Raw genomic sequence first — 19,889 nt, forward strand, 5'->3', positions numbered from 1 at the left:
AACCTTTTAGGGGGAAAGAGAAGACATTCTGTTTGCCAGAGCACTTGACTTTGAGTCTCCAAATCTGGAGATTGTTCTGGTTAACTATTGCCATGTAACCAATCACCCTAAAACTTAGTGGCTTAAAATGATGACCATCATTTGTTATCTCTCATGGTTTCTTGCATAGGACTTTGACAAGAGCTTGGCTGGGCAGTCCTGGCTTGAGATCTCTCATGTAGTTACCTTCAGAGGGTAGGCAGCTCTCTCTCTTCACGTAGTCCCATCAAGGGGTTTCTTCAGCATGGCACGCTCTGGGTGGCCTGATTTCTTGCAAGGTGACTCAGGGATTTAAAGACAAGTGTCCCCCTCAAAACTGGCAGAAACTGCGTGGTCTTTTCTAACCTTGACTCAAAAATCATACAACTACATCTATTCATCAAAGAAATTACCAAGCCATACCTAGATTCTAGGGGAGGAGACTTACTCAGCGTCTTGATGAGAAGAATGTCAAGTAAGTCCCAGACATGTTTTAAAACCACCAGAGTGACTTAGTCAACTTAATGGTGTTTACAAGACTGTTGCTTGTTTATATCATAGTTGTTCAACTTCGACATTATTGACATTTGGGGACTAGATAATTCTTTTGGAGGATGGAGCAGTTGCAGTGGCACGAGGGGCTGTTCTTTGCACTTTAGGATGATGAGTGACTTCACTGGCCTCCACCCACTAAATGCCAGTAGACACTCCCCTTCCCCGCAACAGTGTGACAATGAAAAATTTGTCCAGACATTACCAAAAGCCCCCTGAGGGACAAAGTTGCTCCCAGTTGAGAAGCACTACATTAAACAAACATGTATTCATGTTCATGGCATCATGAAAGGAACTCTAGCTCTGAAGAGTAAATTTTAATTTTAATGCCATTTTTCTGGCTGACTTTGGATAAGTCACAGGCAAACTCTTCCCCACCTTGCTGGGTCATTGGGATGATCAAATGGAATTATGAATGGAAAAGTATTTTGTGCACTGTAAAAGCATATATAATGTTACTTTTCAAAATTCATATCCTTGGTATTCATCCATTTTTATCATTCATTTTTTTTTTTTTTTTTTTTTTTTATGGCTGTGTTGGGTCTTCGTTTCTGTGCGAGGGCTTTCTCCAGTTGCGGCGAGCGGGGGCCACTCTTCATCGCGGTGCGCGGGCCTCTCACTATCGCGGCCTCTCTTGTTGCGGAGCCCAGGCTCCAGACGCGCAGGCTCAGTAATTGTGGCTCACGGGCCCAGCTGCTCCGCGGCATGTGGGATCCTCCCAGACCAGGGCTCGAACCTATGCCCCCTGCATTGGCAGGCAGATTCTCAACCACTGCGCCACCAGGGAAGCCCCCATCATTCGTTATTTTAAGGGACCTCAGTGGAGTGTCTATCATAGGGTAGTAGAGTGTCAGACACGGGAAGAATTGGAGGATTCAAGGCAGTCCCTCCAGGAGCTCTGCTTTCCATGTCTAATGTTACCTGTGGAGGAGAATCTAGATCCTTACTGAATGTAAAACTTAACACTCAAAACAAAGACTTTTAAGGAAAAGTTGCATTTTTCTTTCTTAATGAAAGCAGGAGAATGTTACGCTGCTACATTCCAAACGCAGTTTTATGCTTTTGGCTTTTGCACTACTTTTATTTTTTCTTTTAAGCACTATAGCTATAAGCCAGACACCCTAGAGCTTAAATCTGTATATACAGTCAATGTGTGGTTCTTTTCAAAGGGCCTACAATTTCTAAGTTTAGTTGCTTTATTCTTTTTTGAGAGGAGGGGGGACAGGCTTTCTAAATTATTTCTGCAGTATTGTCCTTTCAGCATGAAGACAATGCTGTTGAGAATGATTTCCTGTAATTTTGTACATGTTCAAAGGATCTAATGTGACCTATGACCATTTTCTGTTGTACATATTCTAGGTAATGATTAGCTACACTTGAGAGTTTGAAGTCTGTTTTCTTTTTTTTTTCCTAATATACTGTTATTTATTTATTTATTTATTTTTGGCTGCGTTGGGTCTTCGTTGCTGTGCGCGGGGGCTTCTCATTGCAGTGACTTCTCCTGTTGCGGAGCACGGGCTCCAGTAGTTGTGGCATGTGGGCTCAGTAGTTGTGGCTTGCGGGCTCTAGAGCGCAGGCTCAGTAGTTGTGGCTCACGGGCTTAGTTGCTCCACGGCATGTGGGATCTTCCCAGACCAGGGCTCGAACCCGCGTCCCCTGCATTGGCAGGTGGATCCTCAACCACTGTGCCACCAGGGAAGTCCCATGAAGTCTGTTTTCGTAGTTTCAAAGTCAGGGTCTGAGTAACCCCATTTCCTGTGTTTGTGGTTTCCTGGAGGGTCCATGGACTGATAATGTTTTCTTGGCTCTCATGGTGAGTGTGTCTCAGCAAAATGTAGACACGCTGTCCTCCTATCCATTGCACAGCAGTTCTCAGAAACTTAAATGGAAACTTATTCAGGATATGTTTTTTTATGTGAGAGGTGAAAGTAGGATCACAAATTAACATGCCTTTTACAATTTCTCAAAAAGTATGCTATTATCAGTAATATATAATGATATTAGTAGTAAAAAAAAAAAAAGACAAAAACAAGCTGTCTTTACTGAGTGCTCATCATTTGCTGGACACTGGGTTAGAGTTTTATATATACTGTCTGATCACAATAAGGTAGGCTCATAGATTAGGTCTATTTCACGGGTGAAAAAGCAGCGGCTTATATAGGATGAGGAGCTTGTCCAAGGTCACAGAGCTATTCCAACCTCAGAGGCCAAGCTTTTAGGCTCTACGAGGTACTGTTGGTCTTGCCCAGTATGTGGATTTTTCAGTTAAAAAAAAAAAAAAACCTTGTACTTCCAGCACTGGCATAATTCTGCCACTACATCACCCCAAAATATAAGGTTCTCCTAAAACTAGATAAAAAGCAAAGTTAAATGTTCTCTAAAATTCTAAATAGAAAATAAAATGTGTGTATATTTGTATATACATAAGTATGTACACATTTATTAATCTTTTAATCTACCTCTATATGTATCTTCTCAGTAACCTGCATTCAAGCATCTTCCTTTGAATCAGTCCAGAACTTATATTTATTGATAAACCTGGTCTTTACTGATCTCCCATTATATGTATAACTTATTATTATGTGGAAAGGCGAAACAATCAGTAGTCCATCTGTTAATTCAATTGATTATTGATCTACAATCATGTAGATACTCTGAGTACGGGGGAATATAGCAGTAAACAAAACAGATAAAGTCCCTACTTTTCGGGACAAAGGCAGATTTACCATAAAACGAGGGAAGCTTAAGCTTCAGGCACCCTCACTCTGCAGGCCTCTTCCCATGTATTCACACGCCTGATATTTTTATTAAATATGTAAGAGTTCAGATCATTGTCTCTTGTATACCCTAACGTAACATATTTCAACAAAGACATCAACAACAAACTGGTTGATAAATGTCATCAGTTCAAAAGGTTTCTGGATTAATCCCTTTAAAAGAAAATTTGAGGTACCTTAAAATATTATAGCTCCTGTATGATGCTGGAAAACAGTCCTAAACATTTACATGACATTACAAATAAGGTGTTATGAAAATGAAAGAAACTTCCCTTAACTGTAAATAATAATAATTTTAAACATTCAATTTACCATGTCAAAAAAATTACTTTTTAGAGAGTATGATTTTATAAAGTTATCAAGTAAAGAGGTGATCAAAAGATGTAGAGCCAAGGCAAAATGTATTACAGAGGTATGTCAGGCAATCAGTAAAAGGTATGTTTTTTTAAAAATATATTTTTCAGCTTTTAAAACTATTTATTTGCTAGGATTACTTTTCTCATTCTAAACAAAAAGTTAATTTTATACCTGAATTTGTTTCACAATTTTATAATTTTTTCCTTAAAGAGACATTCTGTCCCAAATTGTAGAAATGTCAATCCCTACAAAACTTAACTCTTCTAATACAGATTCTAACGAGGGTGGAAGACAAATTAAAAAGATAAATACATAACATAAGAGGTAGCAATGCACAGTAAGGGGGACAGAGAATGCTGGGCAGGGAGTGGGAAGCAGGAAGATATTTTTTTGCTTGGTGTTATATCTATCGCTATATAACAAATTACCACACATGGGGTAACTTAAAATAATATACATTTATTATCTTACAGTTTCTGTGGGTCAGGAATTTGGGCATGGCTTCACTGAGGTCCTCTGCTTCAGGATCTCTCATAAGGCTGCAACAAGGTGTTGGCCAGGGCAGGGGTCTCATCTGAATTCTTAACTGAGGAAGGATCCACTTCTGCTCATTTTAATTGTTGGCAGAATTAATTTTCTCCAGGGCTATTAGACTGAGGGCCTCAGTTCCCCACTGGTTCTCAGTGGAAGGCTGCCTTCAGTTCCTTGCCCTGTGGGCCTCTTTGCTTCATCAAAGCCAACAAGAGAAGGCATCTACTAGCAAGATGGAAGTTACAATCTTATGTAATATAATTACAGAAGTGATACTCTGTGATATTTGATTCTGCATTTTGAATCTTCATTTCCATTGGTTTGAAGTCACAGATCCTGCCCTCAAGGGGAGACGATCACCCAAAGGCATGAATAGCAGGAGAGGGGGATCACTGGGAGCCCCCTGACCACCACAGGTAGTGAGGATTGGCAGCTCTGATGGGTTGATGTTTAATGTAGAAACAGAACACTCTGGGAAGAGTGTTCCATGCAGAAGAAACAAATGCAAAAGGCCTAAGGTCAGAGTGAGTTTAAGGAAGAGCCAAGTGAGTGAGCTAAAAAGTTAGGATAGGAGGTGAGGTCAGACAGGGTGGGGAGGCAATGAGTATGCAACTATCAAGAGACAAAACGTACACAAGAGAACAGTAAGTAACATTTCGAGGTAGTACATCACAATAAGAGATATAGATGGTGAATTATAAGATGGGTGCATACAGGCTAAAATGATGGGGGAAGACCCAAACCAAAAGTTTATAGAGAAGTGGCCTGTGAACAGAGATATAACAGAAGAAATACTCCCTCAGTTACATCTATTGTTTCCATACATGGCCTCGAGATGTGTCAGGCATATCTTGTTAATGAGCAAGCTATTCAACAGGCGCTGACTTGCTAAATGCACAAAAATGCTATTCTGAGAGAGAGAGAGGGAGAGGAAGAGAGAGGAGTTTCTCCTTTCACATAAAAGGAATTTAGGGAGATACTGTTCAAATAGAAAGTGAATTGATGAGCTGGTATTCCAGTACTTTACCCCATCCTCTCGGCCATTGGGAGCCAGTGAGTCTGCCAGATGGCAACTCATCCTCCAACATCCACATGAAAAAAAGAGAATATATTGAGTTGTTAGGAAGCACTGTCATAATAAATGGACTTCAGAAGCAATTGCTATAGACTTTTGAAGATGTTCATTGCCTGCAAGACCAAAAATTGTGAAAGGGCATCAAAATCACCCAACAGTGTGTGCAATACTCTAATACTTGATGTAGTTATTGTCACAAAATAACGACTTGTATTTTTTTCATACAAAATGTGAACCTTAAATGATATAACTTGAATTAATATATATCTCTCCTGCATTTATATATGCACATCTGTATATTGACAGGCTTATCTTTGAAACGCAGCGTAGTAAATTGAAAATTTCTGATATAATCCAATTTCCCCCATCTTAGTCTGCTGGAGCTGTCGTAACAAGACACTGCTGAATGGGTGGCTTTAACAACAGAAATGTATTTTCTCACGGTTCTGGAGATAGTAGTCCAAGATCAAGAGGCCATTAAGGTTGGTTTCTGGTGATGCCTCTCTTCCTGGCCTGTAGACTGCTGCCTTCTGGCTGTGTCTTCATGTGCCCTTTCCTCTGTATGTACATGCAGAGAGAGAGATCTGGTGTTCTTCCTCTTCTTATATGAACACCAGTCCTATCAGATTAGGTTCCCACCTTTATGACCTCTTTTAGCCTAATTACCTCCTTAAAGGTCCTATCTTCATATATAGTCACATTAGAAATTAGTGTTTCAACATGGAAATTTGGGGAAGATGTAATTAATCCGTAACACCCCTTTAGGTTTAACTACATAGTAATGCGTTTATTTCTGCATGAAAGTGATGCACATATTTCCTTAATATGAATGCAGAGTAAATGTCAAATAAATGATACATGCACACATCATTAAAAAAAAAGTGGCCATAAATTACGAAGCAGAACAAATTATGAAATTATTACCCAGATATTAGCTGTAATCTCTTTGCTTCTTAAAATTGAAATATAATTCTTTTGAATCCCTATTCCACCCTTACAGGAAAATATAGTGCTCTCCCAAGATTTCTCTGAACCCCCAGGAGTTATCCATTTTCATTGTCATTCAGCCCTCAATATCCAGACTGAGGAGTTTTTGTTCTCCACTCTGACAAGTCTGATATTTGATTTTACGCTATGTAAAAGCTAATACATTAGCTCTTTACAGTTTCATGGATGCTGACAGATGACATGAGGTTCCTGAGTCAGAGACCAAGGACTTTATTACTCATAGCATGACAGGTAGCACGAGCATGTTTACATCAGTTTCCCTGTGCTTCCCCCAAAGTATCATGAGGGCAACGGCAAGGGCTCCAAATGGAAGCCTGCACACATTGAGTAGGTTGCATTATGAGAGAGGAAAACTGAGTTTGGTGACCTGATGTTTTACAGCAAGAATTCAGCAAACCCATTCTTTGTCCTGGAGAGTGAGATTACCTTACCCTCAAGGTTTCTTGCTGCAAACACAGCCCTGAAAAAATGGCCCAGGTAAACATCGGGCAGGATCTAACTCTACTGGCATACCCATCATATCGAATTGTATGGTGGTCCCCAAAAGATATTTCTATATCTCAGTCCTCAAAATCTGTGAATATTACCTTATTTAGATAGAGGGGCTTTGAAGATCGCCTCGTGGAAACTGTTGGGAGAAACATGAATGTTGAAGCCACTTTCAGTGAGGGCTCAGAAGGAAATGAGGAACACGTTGTTGGAAACTGAAGGAACGGTGACCCCTGTTATATAGTGGCAGAAAGTTTGGCCTAACTGTGTCCTACTGTTGTGTGGGAAGCTTTCAAGCAATTAACTTAGATATTGAGCTGAGGAGATTTCCAAGCAAATGTTGAAGGTGCAGGCTGCTTTTTTCCTTGCTGAATGTAGTAAAGTGCAAGAGGAAAGAGGTAAATTGAGGAAGGAAGCATTAAACAAAAAAAGAACAGTACTTAATGATTTGAGAAATTCTTAGTCTATCCAGATTCAAAAAAAAAAAAAAGAGCAAATATTAGGAGACTCATTGTTAGGAAAGTGTGCTCTGAAGAGAAGGCCAAGGGTGTGTCTGGAAAACATTTTGCTGAATGGATTAGGCGTGTGCTTCCTGGATCCTCTCAACCATCTCAGCAGAGGCCAGGAAGAGAGAGAGAGTTATCCAGGAAAGATCTGTGGAGAGCTCTCTTGTCAAATGGCACAGATCCCCATGACATACACAGGAGACCTACAAGGTTTTTAGGAATGTTGTCTCAGCAGAAATGCTGCTCTTGGACTGAAGGGGACAAAGAAGCAGAGGCCAATAGAGCTGTTGCAGGCCCAGAGGACAGAGCCTTGAGCAACAGAGGATTATTTTCAGGCCTGAAAACCTAACGGAATTTGACCTGCTATGTTAAACTTTCTTGGTACCAGTGACTCCTTTATTCCTTCTAATCTCTCCCTTTTAAATGGAAATGTCTCTCACGTGCCTGTCACACCATCCTTTTTTAGAATCAGAGAAATTATTTTCCAGGTTCACAGACCCCCAGATGGGGAGAAATTTGCCCCAAGACAGATCATACCTGGAGCTTCACCCATCCCTGATTTAGGTGAGAGTGTTTCTCCTGGACTCTTAAGCACAGTTCTTCTGGGAACCTTTGCTGCCCCTAAGAGAGCTCCCCCGCGTCTTGGTGATAACTGGACCTTCCTGCTGCCCCTGCCTCTGCCGATACCTCTGCAGCTTCTGAGGACCTGTCCCCACCAGCCATGGGATAGAGATTTGCTCCACATCCTTAAAACAGTGGCACCCTGTGCTTGCACTTTCATAGAGATCCAGACCTTAGAGTTCGTAATTATGAGTAATTTGGATTTTATTTTATTTTTTATTGAGATATAATTGACATATAATATTATATTAGCTTCAAGTGTACAGCACAATTAACTTATAAAATTTTTATTGGAGTATATTTGACTTAATGTCATGTTAGTTTCTGGTGTACAGCAAAGTGAATCAGTTATGTATATACATGTATCGCCATCCTTTTTCAGATTCTTTTCCCATGTAGGTTATTACAGAATACTGAGTAGAGTTCCCTGTGCTAATCAGTGGGTCCCTATTAGTTATCTATTTTACATATAGTAATGTGTATATGTCAATCCCAATCTTCTAATTTATCACTTCCCCCACATTTCCCCTCTGGTAACCATATGTTTGATTTCGAGATCTGTGAGTCAGTTTCTGTTTCATAAATAAGTTTATTTGTATCATTTTTTATTAGATTCCACATGTAAGTGATATGATATGATATCTGTCTTTCTGTCTGACATTATTTAGTATGATAATCTCTGGGTTCATCCATGTTGCTGCAAATGGCATTATTTTGTTCTTTTTTATGGCTGAGTAATATTCCATTCTATATATGTACCACATCTTTTTTATCCATTCCTCTGTTGATGGACATTTAGATTGTTTACATGTCTTTCCTATTGTAAATAGTGCTGCAGTGAACATCAGGGTGCATGTATCTTTTCAAATTATGATTTTCTCTGGATATATGCCCAGTTGTGGGATTGCTGGATCATATGGTAATTTTATATTTAGTTTGGTTTTTATTTTTGTTTTTTTATGCCTGTGTTGGTTCTTTGTTGCTATGTGCGGGCTTTCTCTAGTTGCAGCAAGGGGGGGCTACTCTTCGTTGCGGTGCACGGGCTACTCATTGTGGTGGCTTCTCTCATTGTGGAGCACGAGCTCTAGGCACACGGGCTTCAGTAGTTGTGGCACACAGGCTCAGTAGTTGTGGCTTGCGGGCTCTAGAGCACAGGCTCAGTAGTTGTAGCACACGGGCTTAGCTGCTCCATGGCATGTGGGATCTTCCCGGACCAGGGCTCGAACCCATGTCCCCTGCATTGGCAGGCGGATTCTTAACCACTGCGCCACCAGGGAAGCCCTATATTTGGTTTTCTAAGGAACCTCCATACTGTTCTCCATAGTGGTTGTATCAATTTACATTCCCAGCAACAGTGTAGGAGGGTTCCCTTTTCTTCACACCCTCTCCAGCATTTATTGCTTGTAGATTTTTTTGATGATGGCCATTCTGATTTGTGTGAGGTGATACCTCGTTGTAGTTTTGATTTGCATTTCTCTAATAATTAGTGATGTTGAGCAGCTTTTCCTGTGCTTCTTGGCCATCTGTATGTCTTCTTTGGAGAAATGTCTATTTAGATCTTCTGCCCATTTTTGATTGGGTTGTTTATTTTCAACACAATGATTTGATACATGTATATATTGCAAAATGATCGCCACAGTAAGTCTAGTTAACATCTATTACCACACATAATTACAAATTTTTTTCTTGTGATGAGAGCTTTTAAGATCTATTCTCTTAGCAACATTCAAACATACAATACAGTATTATTAACTATAGTCACCATGCTGTACCTTACATCCCCCTGACTTATTTTATAACTAAAAGAGTTCTTATATTTTTGTTTACTCCTTAACAGAGACATTTCCTCCCGAAAATGCCAGCATACATCTGCAGGAATGGGCCAGAATGCAATAAGAGAGTCCTAGTTAAAAATACTCCTCTTTTCCCAATTCTACCTCTTGCTTTTGGCCTGAATTCTCTTCTCTTAACATGAATTTTTTCCCCCTTTAACTCTCTGGATCTTTTTGCAAATGAACCCCTTCCATGAGAAGCCAGCCCCACCTGCCCTTCAATGTATGTAGATATGCTTAAGTTTTGCATTAGCCACACAGATTAGACTTTCCTACCATCTTCTACTACAAATATGTGTCATTGAGCTCCGACAACGATATCATAGAAATCAAGATACTTCCTGACAAAATTTTGTGTTGAATATAGAATGATATATTTTGTTTAATACATTTATTTCTGCCCTTGTTTTCCGAAGATTTTGTTCCTTTCTGAGCTTCACTACATTTTGAGAACAAAACTGGGTTAACTATATCTCATTACCAAACATATATTTATTTCTCTTTTGAATTATCTTATAACTTAAAATCAGGTTCCAGAATAAAGTGGGAGAATGAACTCCATATTTGCTTAAACTAATTCTTAATTATTAAAGTTTCCCAGAAATCTGTTTCAGAGATGAGCAGGAACTCTTAGGGCAGGAGGTGCTATAAAATTTTTAAATGAGTGGAAGAAAAAAGAAGTTTGCATTAATCAATGTGTGCTTAACTATCTGGTTTGCCTGTGGATATAAAAATGACAACAAGCCAGGTTATAATCAAGGATGAAACACGACACCCTTTTAATTGCAGACAGAGAGGAAATTAGTTAACCCTCCAGGACATACATTGCTTATTTTTGCAGTAAGGTTTTGTGAGATTCACTGAATACTTGGGCTCGGTTACTATCAACAAATATACAGCAAGGTCACCTTGGATAAGTACTTTGCTGCACTATTACTGCATTCACAGGCATCCGCATGAGGACAGGAGGGAAGAGTTACACTCTGACATGATCCTGACAGGGCAAGGCTGAAGTCACCTTGAAACTCACTGCAGCTAATATAGACCTGGAATGTATAAATTAGTAATCTATGACTTGCTGGGCCAGTTTCTCACCGTCCCCATACTCTGCTCTTTCACTTCTCCATAATGCTGAGCAGGATGTTCCTTGGGCCTGGAATGACCTTGACCTTCCTCTTTATGCAGTGAATTCCAGCTCATCCTCCAAGGTCCATGGATTGCCACCTCTTCTATGAAGCCTTCAAACTCAGATGTACCCTCTTCTCAACTTTTGGATCAGGGTTCTTTTAGCTTTCTGAAATTTAATACTTATCCCATGATGATATAATTGTTCGTTATTTTATTCCAATTACAAGAAAGGAAACTCAAAGACAGCAGAGATCTTGTCTGTTTTGTTCATTGCTGTATCTCCAGGACCTAGGAAAATGCCTCACACAAAGGAGTTGGATAAATATTTTTTGAATGATTCATTTCTTAGTGTGTGGGCATGTTTGGGGGGTAAGGAAACACAGTGAACCAAATAGGGTTGTTATTTTCCATATGATTAAGTTAATTTATGAGAACAGACATAGGAACACATTACTATGACCAGTGGGATTGTAAAAAGGAAATAGACATTGAATTAGACAGAATACTTACATTAAATTTATAGAAGCTAATTAGCTATCATAGGCAAAGTGTGAAATGGTGACATAGTGAGTTTTAAATATATATTTGAGAAAAATAAGTATAGTGAACTGAGATTGTCCAGATTTATCAAAAGTGGCAGGCTCTTGAGGGAAGGATTGAAGTACAGGAAAGAAGAGATTTAGTATCAATGGAATGAAGGAATGGTGATGGAGAAGGACATGTTTTGTGAGAAAAATGAGCAGACCATTTATGAATGGAAATTCTGGACAATAAGTTTGAGAAGATGAGCCAGACCAAGACTCAGATATCAACTACCAATTGTGTGACACTGAGCAAGAAAGACATCTAATCTCCATGAGTTGCAGTTTCCATATTTATACATTGGTAATAATAGCTAGGTTTTGCTGTTTCACAAGGTTGGTGGGGATCAAATGAATCAAGATGATTCTGACATAGACGGACAAACATAAGCATTAAGAAATAGGCTACAAATTGGAATACACATTATGGTTTAAATATTGGAAAAAATACTGGAAGGAAATTAACTGCACTTGCATGAGAATGATATGATTATGAGTGATCTTTCTCCCCCTAATTTTGTCTATATTCCAAATCATCATCAAAGAACACATATTCATTAAAAATTCATTTCATTCAACAAATATTACCCTAGGTGCTGGGAAAATATGAGTGAATAAAAGAAATAAGATCTGAGCTCTCAAGTCGCTTAGATTTTAGTAGGCAGAGAGACACAAAACAATGCAGATACATAAGATCACTTCAGATGACAAGCGCTGCGATACTGGGGTAATGATGGAGAAGGATGTTGCTGGTAGAGGAGTGAGGGGAGGTCTCTACAAGAACAGCAGAGACTTGAGCAAAGACTTAAATGGTGAATAGGTGGCAGGACACAAATACCGAGTGGGGAAGAGGGCTGTAGGCAGTGGGTCAAGCCACTGCAAAGGCCATAAGCAGAATGAACTGGATGTGTTCAAGGGACAGAAGGAGAGCCAGTGTGGCTGGAACACAGTGAGCAAGGACAGTGGTGGAAAGTGAAAGTCACCAGATACACAAGGGCCAGATCATGAAGGGCTTTTGAAACTGTGGTAAGGAAATTGGATTTTATTCTCAGACATTGGGGTATTTTAAGCAGAGAGATGAAATGATATGATTTACATTTTTAACTAATAGTTTATATATGTATGTATATACATAGTATATACATATAAGTATGTATACACACATTTGTGCATATATATAATAAAATTTAACTGCTACGTGATAAAATGGACTCCATCGTGATTTCATGTCATGCCATGATCTGCCAAGGTCTAATTAATAGGGGAAAAAATGAGGTCATTATATATATGACCATATGTGGTCTTTCGAGCAAAAGATATTTTAAAAGAGGAGACAGTTTGATATCACCTCCCCAAGCTTTTACTAGTTTGTTAGATAATTGGTAACGTATTTAAATAGGATTTATTGAGTTCTGCACTATGGGGTAAAGTTAAACTGTTGATTGGAAACACCAACATTCTGAATGTCAGTTCTGGTTCTCTGCTTACTTTGCTACATTATTTTCGTTTGCATTTTATTTCCTGAAAAGTATAAAGAAGCAGCGGTGCATATCAAAAATAGATATTAAGGAGAAAATTTGCAAATGTGAAGCTGTGTAGATTTTGCTACAGAGTATTTGAAAATTATGATTTGTCCTTCTCTTCCTGGCAGCACATTTATTTCTAAAAAATAATAGTGAGCTGAGCACTCTTGAGTGAACAAATCCGCGGTAGAATGATTTTGGCAGGTAAAGAGGCACGTCAACTACTTTAAGTCCCCAAAGCTTCATCACTGACCTCATTATTCCTTTGGAGCACATTTCAGAATCTGTCCCCAGAAGTACACGGGCATAATGGAAGAGCCAGCCCTTTTCCTCCATCCTTTCAATGCCTGAAACAATAGATTTATGAAATCCTGTGCACTTTCAATGTGGCCCAGAAAGTGGGTTATTCCTTTGTGAAAACACATATTAATGGAACTTTGATGTCAGTTTTGAAAAGTCCACTCTGCCTTCAGTGTCTGCTAAGGTAACTACTGATCTCAAACAGCTTGAAGCCTGTTCCCATCTCCATAGAGAACATTAATATCCACACAACCTTCTTTCTCTAGAATGTAGGATGACCAGCATTAACGCTATCAGTGTCAGAGGGGGAGACTTCATCAACCTTACTCTTTCCCCTCTTTCCCTTTCCATCACAAACAAGGTTTTTTAAAAAGGTCTATCCAGGCTTTATCCTATCAAGGCTTTATCCTATCAAGGCCTTTGTTGTTTTTGAAAATGAATATCATTTCTCGAACACTCAGAAAGAAGCATCAAAAAACAAAACCACTTTTGCAGTTCCTGCTGGAATAAAAGATATGACCCCTTTCCCTTACATTTTCATTCTCAGAAATGATCCTTTCTGAAAAACATGATACAATTTTCAAGCAGCTGTGATTTTTTTTTTTTTACCTCCGTTGATGTAGTCAGCAATGCTTTTTCAACAGACATTTCATATAGAGTTCATGTCAAGATCTTCAGGGAGATTCAGAAGAAATAGAAGATAACCTTCCAACCCTGCCCTTGGGTGGTTTAGAGTCTTGTATTAGGAAGGACAAATAGAACTGAAGTTACTTAATCCCTAGAGGTAATATGTTGTTTAAGAGTTCAAGCTCTTCAGTCAGACAGCCCCATGTTCAAATCCTGCCCTTCCCTTATCACTTTCTACCTGTGAGACACACTTATCTCCAGGAACCTCAGAAATTTCTGCAAAACAAATATAATATTAGCAATCAGGGAATTCCCTGGCTGTCCAGTGCTTAGGACTCCACGCTTCCGTTGCAGCAGACACAGGTTTGATCCCAGGTTGGGGAACTGAGATCCTGCAAGCCGTGCTGTGTGGCCAAAAAAAAAACCATCATATTTTAGGATTGCTATGAAGATGAATGAAATAATGAATCATAGAAGTAAAGTACTTAACAGGGTGTCAGGGCCCCAAATTAGTACTTAAAAATCAGTAGCCACTATTTCTTGGTAAACATTGATAAAGAGAATAATTGTTACTTCAAACACTTTATTTTTAAGTGGCCTTTGATAATTATATTACAAACTTATATTCACAAATTGTAAATATGGACTACATTTTTATTTTTCCTTCGTAGGCATTTTAAACTGCTGTGTGGCGTACAATGTTGGTCTCCCGGAAGCAAAGATATTTTCCGGTCCTTCAAGTGAACAGTTTGGCTATGCAGTGCAGCAGTTCATAAATCCAGAAGGCAACTGGTAAGAATAGTCTCTTCTTTATGACTTCAGTAAAAACACTAAATAAATTTAATATTTGACTACAATTGCTTGTTCAAATTGGTGCATGTATATGTAATTAACGGGTAGTCCTCAAATATCCTTAAATGAAGGATTTTTCTTTGGGAGTCGGTAACTCTCCGATTGATAATTAATGGGATGGCATAAAGGTACTTTTTTAAAACCTAGATAGAAAATTTTCTATAAATATTCCATAATAAATTCATAATACCAGATTTTGACCATTTGATGTTAGATAGATAGATAGATAGATAGATAGATAGATAGATAGATAGATAGATAGGTAGATAGATAGATTTGTCTTCCTTTCTTACTCTGTAAACTGGTACCCATTAGGCTTTGTAAGTGCTCAGCTGGCTAGTGCTGCCCCTGGACCATTTCTAGGTGGTAGAATTGTTCCCTAAATTTTCTCCTTCAGCAAAGCTTTGTCTACTGGCTTCATTCTAAGTCAGCGTTCCCTACTCCAGGTGACAAAGGCTCCTCGCAAGCATTCATGCTCCCTTTTGCAGCAGAAGGCTCCAGACAGATCCCAGCTCATCTAGAGCTCTTTCCAATGAATAAATGGGCTGTTGTTGGCTTATCCAATAAGGGCTATAATTTATACCTGTCAACTAAAAAAATTATTCACAACCTAAAAGTTGAGAGTTATGTTTTATCCGGTGGGAAATTTTAGGACTTCAAGCCCTGGAGGCCGCGCATCTCAAGTAACCCTGAGAGAACTGCTCCCAGGAGGCGAGGGGGGAGCCAGGATATATAAGAGTTTTGCAACAAAGGGCAGGTAGTCTGAACGTCAAAAGATTACTGTTAATTAAAGAAAACCAGATATGTCAAGTTAAATAATTTAGCGCTTTTCTATGTATGGGAAGATGCAAGAATCTGAACTCACTGAAATCATTCCTTTGATGTGCACCTCAGCTATCTGGGGTCAGTATCCTGTGTTTTCATACCCTGAGTTTCCTCAGGGCTCACCGAAGGGAGTGGCTGCATTCTGTTGGCTGCTAGACGGCAGGTATTCTTCCCTTCCTGTGCCCTCAGGGCTCACCAGCTCACCATGGGCAGTGTCTGCAGTGCTGATGACTGTGGCATCCTTTGTTTACTGATACGGACAGTATTCCATCTGTCATACCCTTTTTCCTGTGTGACCTTATGTCTGGTGCTCTAAAAAATGGAATTCAAAGAAACACTCAGAATCCAAATTATCCACATTTAGAAGCGTGCCTGTCTGTATGATGGGGAAACAAAATGAAATGATCACTCATACGGGTAGCGTGTCACAGAAGGCATCCTGGAGGAGGTGAATCATGAGGTGGGTCTTAAGAGTGGAGATGAACAGGTGGGAGAATGTTGTTAACTCATTCCTGCTTCAGAGCTTCGGTGCACACGCTTTTCTCCTGGAAGGGACAGTCTTGCCAAGACTTTGGCTGTGATTTCTCAGTTTTGCTCAAATGCCTCCTGCTCAGAGAGACCTTTCAGAGCCAGCCTGTCTGAATTAGCACCTCACAACACCTCCCAGTCCCTCTCTAGCCTTTTGTGTTGGTTTATTTTCTAAATAGCAGTTATTGCTATCTGAAATTATCTTTTTATGTTTCTATGCTCATTATGCATCTTCTGCTCTGTCTCCGAGGATAAGGACATTGCTTTGTGCACTGGTACGTGCTCAGAACCCAGAGTGGCACCTGGCGTCGAGTAGAGGGGTCACTAATTACTTGTTGAATTACTGAATGAAAGTCCTAGTCCCCACTGATTCACCCGAGGTAGTCTACCAAGTGACCTCTAGCAGACAGACTTACGTAGGCGCTGAACAAGACCTTCAGACGCACTCTGATGGTCCACTTCATAAGTGTGGCCTTGCTGAGGACAACCTGGCATTAAACTTGAGGTTATTCTTTTTAAGTAACAGCTTTTCTGGGACAGAGAAAGAGGCACCATTAGCAATAGATGCTGTTAGGGATGATAAGCCTGTCGAGGACTGTAGGCAACTCAAGCACTGGCCGCACTGCAGGTTGGAAGTCAAGACCGAAAGGGACCAAGTTGACAGGAACCTAGCAGGCAGAGTCCTGGCAAAGTGAGCCACATCTCCTTTCTCTTTCCAGGACTCCCTCTAAGCATACAAAGCATTGCTAAAAGACAAATATGTTAACAGTTTATGGTGAGATTCTGGTGCTGATAGGGTTATGTCAAGACCGGGGGACACCAGGCATTTCTAAATCCTGCCTTGACCTTCTCATGACATCCTGGAAAGATACATAAACACAAGACAATGGTTAGTGGCCACCAAGGTAGCACTCTACTATTGGCTGGGCTGGTGCTTTTAGCTCCAGTATAGAGCTTTCTGGTTAGATGTAGTATGAGGCTTATTGAGGCCTTCCTTCCCTCAAGCCTATGTATAACCACCAGCGGGTATGTGCATGCCCCACCCCCAGGAAGAAGAGAAGGGAGCGTCTTACCTGAGGGCTACAGCCTGTGAAGGTGTAAAGCAGGAAGGAAAGAGAAGAGAAGTTGGCCCGGCATGCCAGCCTGGGTCCCTCACTGATCTGGCCTTGTAACATCCAAGTCATGGACATGATTTTCTAATGCACCACAGGCTGGATGCTATGTGAGGTGCAGGAAGTACAAAATACAGACCTTGACTTCAAGGCGCGTGGAGTCGAGTCAGTGAGGAAGATGGACGTGCAGAGCAGACAGTCGTGAATAGTGCCAGAGGCGTAAGTGCCAACCCCATAGTTAACAGCATTTGTGTTCCTTTAGTGTCACTTGCTATATTAACTTACTATTAAAAGCTCATTTTCTGAAAATGAAGCTAAATTTTCTGAAAATTTAGCTTTCTAAAGAAGCTAAATTCTTTAACTTGGCATATCTGGTTTTCTTTAATTAACAGTAATCTTTTGACGTTCAGACTACCTGCCCTTTGTTGCAAAACTCTTATACATCCTGGCTCCCCCCTCGCCTCCTGGGAGCAGTTCTCTCAGGGTTACTTGAGATGCGCGGCCTCCAGGGCTTGAAGTCCTAAAATTTCCCACTGGATAAAACATAACTCTCAACTTTTAGGTTGTGAATAATTTTTTTAGTTGACAGGTATAAATTATAGCCCTTATTGGATAAGCCAACAACAGCCCATTTATTCATTGGAAAGAGCTCTAGATGAGCTGGGATCTGTCTGGAGCCTTCTGCTGCAAAAGGGAACATGAATGCTTGCGAGGAGCCTTTGTCATCTGGAGTAGGGAACGCTGACTTAGAATGAAGCCAGTAGACAGAAACCAAGGCCTGGGGCACTAAAGGGACAGGGTTCCATCCTGACCTCTCTCACTAGCTGTCCCTGCCAAGGTGCCTTGCTCAGAGGGCACGGATGAGCAAGATCCAGGTGAGTGGGCTTTCCTGCCCCAGTGCTGGGGTGGCCGTGGGTAGGACCAGCAGCGTTCACAGCCCTCCGGCTCAAGGAACATAATACGAAACTTGGAATCCAGAATTGCCTGTTTGCTTTGACAATTGGCACTGTGCCCTTCCCCACTCCTAATTTATGACAATTGCACAGACATTATGGGAGTAGCAGATGTGGGAAAGACTGTTTAAGCATTAACTTTTCTTCTGATACTAATCAAGTTAACTTCGGGCACAGAAAGTGATATTACTGTGAATTTCTTTAATAAACTGTGAATTTTTTCCCTTTAGACTTTATATATGTAATACACACTCACACACACATCCCTTTATTTTTTTTTACTCCCTACTGCCTGTTGTGAAGCTGCTGTCTTGGCAGTGTTTTCCTCTGCTCACTTGGACTTTCTTTACAATCTGTCTTGTGGAGCCCTGACTCTATCTTTCAGCCCTTTCCTGCCTTCTGACTACTCACTTAGAGCTCTAGTCTGAGTTTTCTTAAATCACACTCCACTATTTTTAAAGTACAACTTTAGCTGTTCCATATGTCCCATTTTTCTAAGAATTTATAGGCATATTTTGCACTGGGATCTACAAGATTTTAACAAAATAATCTTGACTCCTTTGCTAGTTTTATTTATTATACTTTTATTACACTGTGGACTTTTATTCTAAAAACAGTAGTAATACAGCTTTGCAAATTCTTGAAACTTTCTCATGGTCTCACATGAGCTGGATGACTTTGAAAGCAAGATTACCTCACAAACAGAGTACCAGAGCATTCTACCTGTACGGAAATCTGTGGTCTCTTCTCCCCTGAGTGAGACCCACAAAGGGTCATCCCACTTTGGAGCCCTCACTTTATACACAGGATGTTCGAATGTAGGTGATGCAATCCTTATCACAAACAATTACACAAAGGATTGTGATATGTTTAAACTCACTTCCTGGAAGCTTGTGGTGATATGCACTCTTTCTGTTTGTCTCATCTGAGGGCCTGTCCCAAGAACCGTCTGAGCTCATTATATGACTCAAAAACCTTAGGACACTGCAATCACTTGTGTGACGAGGACTGTCTGGGAATTGAGGGTATTTCCAGTTGTAGAAATGTATTTTCTTGTTCTAGTGAGGACCAGTGCATGCTTGTTCTTTAAGAGGAGAAATATAATGAACAAGTGCCATAGCCAAAAAAAAAAAAAACCTTCCATCTTTATATAGTATAGCTTTTACTTTTTATAAATTTATTTATTTATTTATTTGTTTGTTTGTTTATTTATTTATTTTATTTTGGCTGCATTGGGTCTTCATTGCTGCACATGGGCTTCCTCTAGATGCATCGAGCGGGGGCTACTCTTTGTTGAGGTACGTGGGCTTCTCATTGTGGTGACTTCTCTTGTTGCGGAGCACCAGCTCTAGGTGCATGGGCTCAGTGGTTGTGGCTCGTGGGCTCAGTAGTTGTGGCTCCTGGGCTCTAGAGCGCAGGCTCAGTAGTTGTGGCTCACGGGCTTAGTTGCTCCGTGACATGTGGGATCTTCCTGGACCAGGGCTCGAACCCATGTCCCCTGCATTGGCAGGTGGATTCTTAACCACTGAGCCACCAGGGAAGTCCCCGTTTTTACTTTTTAATTAGGAAAAATTGTAGTAAAGCATTATGTGTGTTACAAATATAACAGATTGTACAAAATATCTCTTGTAGAGAATTTTAGATAAATAATGAAGAAGTAACATTCAATTCTGCAACAGACATCAAAGATTATG

At 40.1% G+C, this 19,889-nt stretch overlaps 1 protein-coding gene across 1 annotated transcript in view; it reads left to right on the top strand.

Annotated features, from left to right (window-relative positions):
* ITGA2 (integrin subunit alpha 2) overlaps positions 1 to 19,889 on the top strand; it is a 102,856-nt gene that overhangs the window by 11,397 nt on the left and 71,570 nt on the right. Inside the window, exon 2 of the mRNA XM_068532712.1 lies at positions 14,597 to 14,717. Coding sequence (XP_068388813.1) covers positions 14,597 to 14,717 — 121 coding nt within the window. The remainder of the gene's footprint in view (positions 1 to 14,596; positions 14,718 to 19,889) is intronic.

This window comes from Eschrichtius robustus, chromosome 2 (assembly GCF_028021215.1).
Source record: "Eschrichtius robustus isolate mEscRob2 chromosome 2, mEscRob2.pri, whole genome shotgun sequence".
In the NCBI taxonomy this organism is placed as follows: domain Eukaryota; kingdom Metazoa; phylum Chordata; class Mammalia; order Artiodactyla; family Eschrichtiidae; genus Eschrichtius; species Eschrichtius robustus.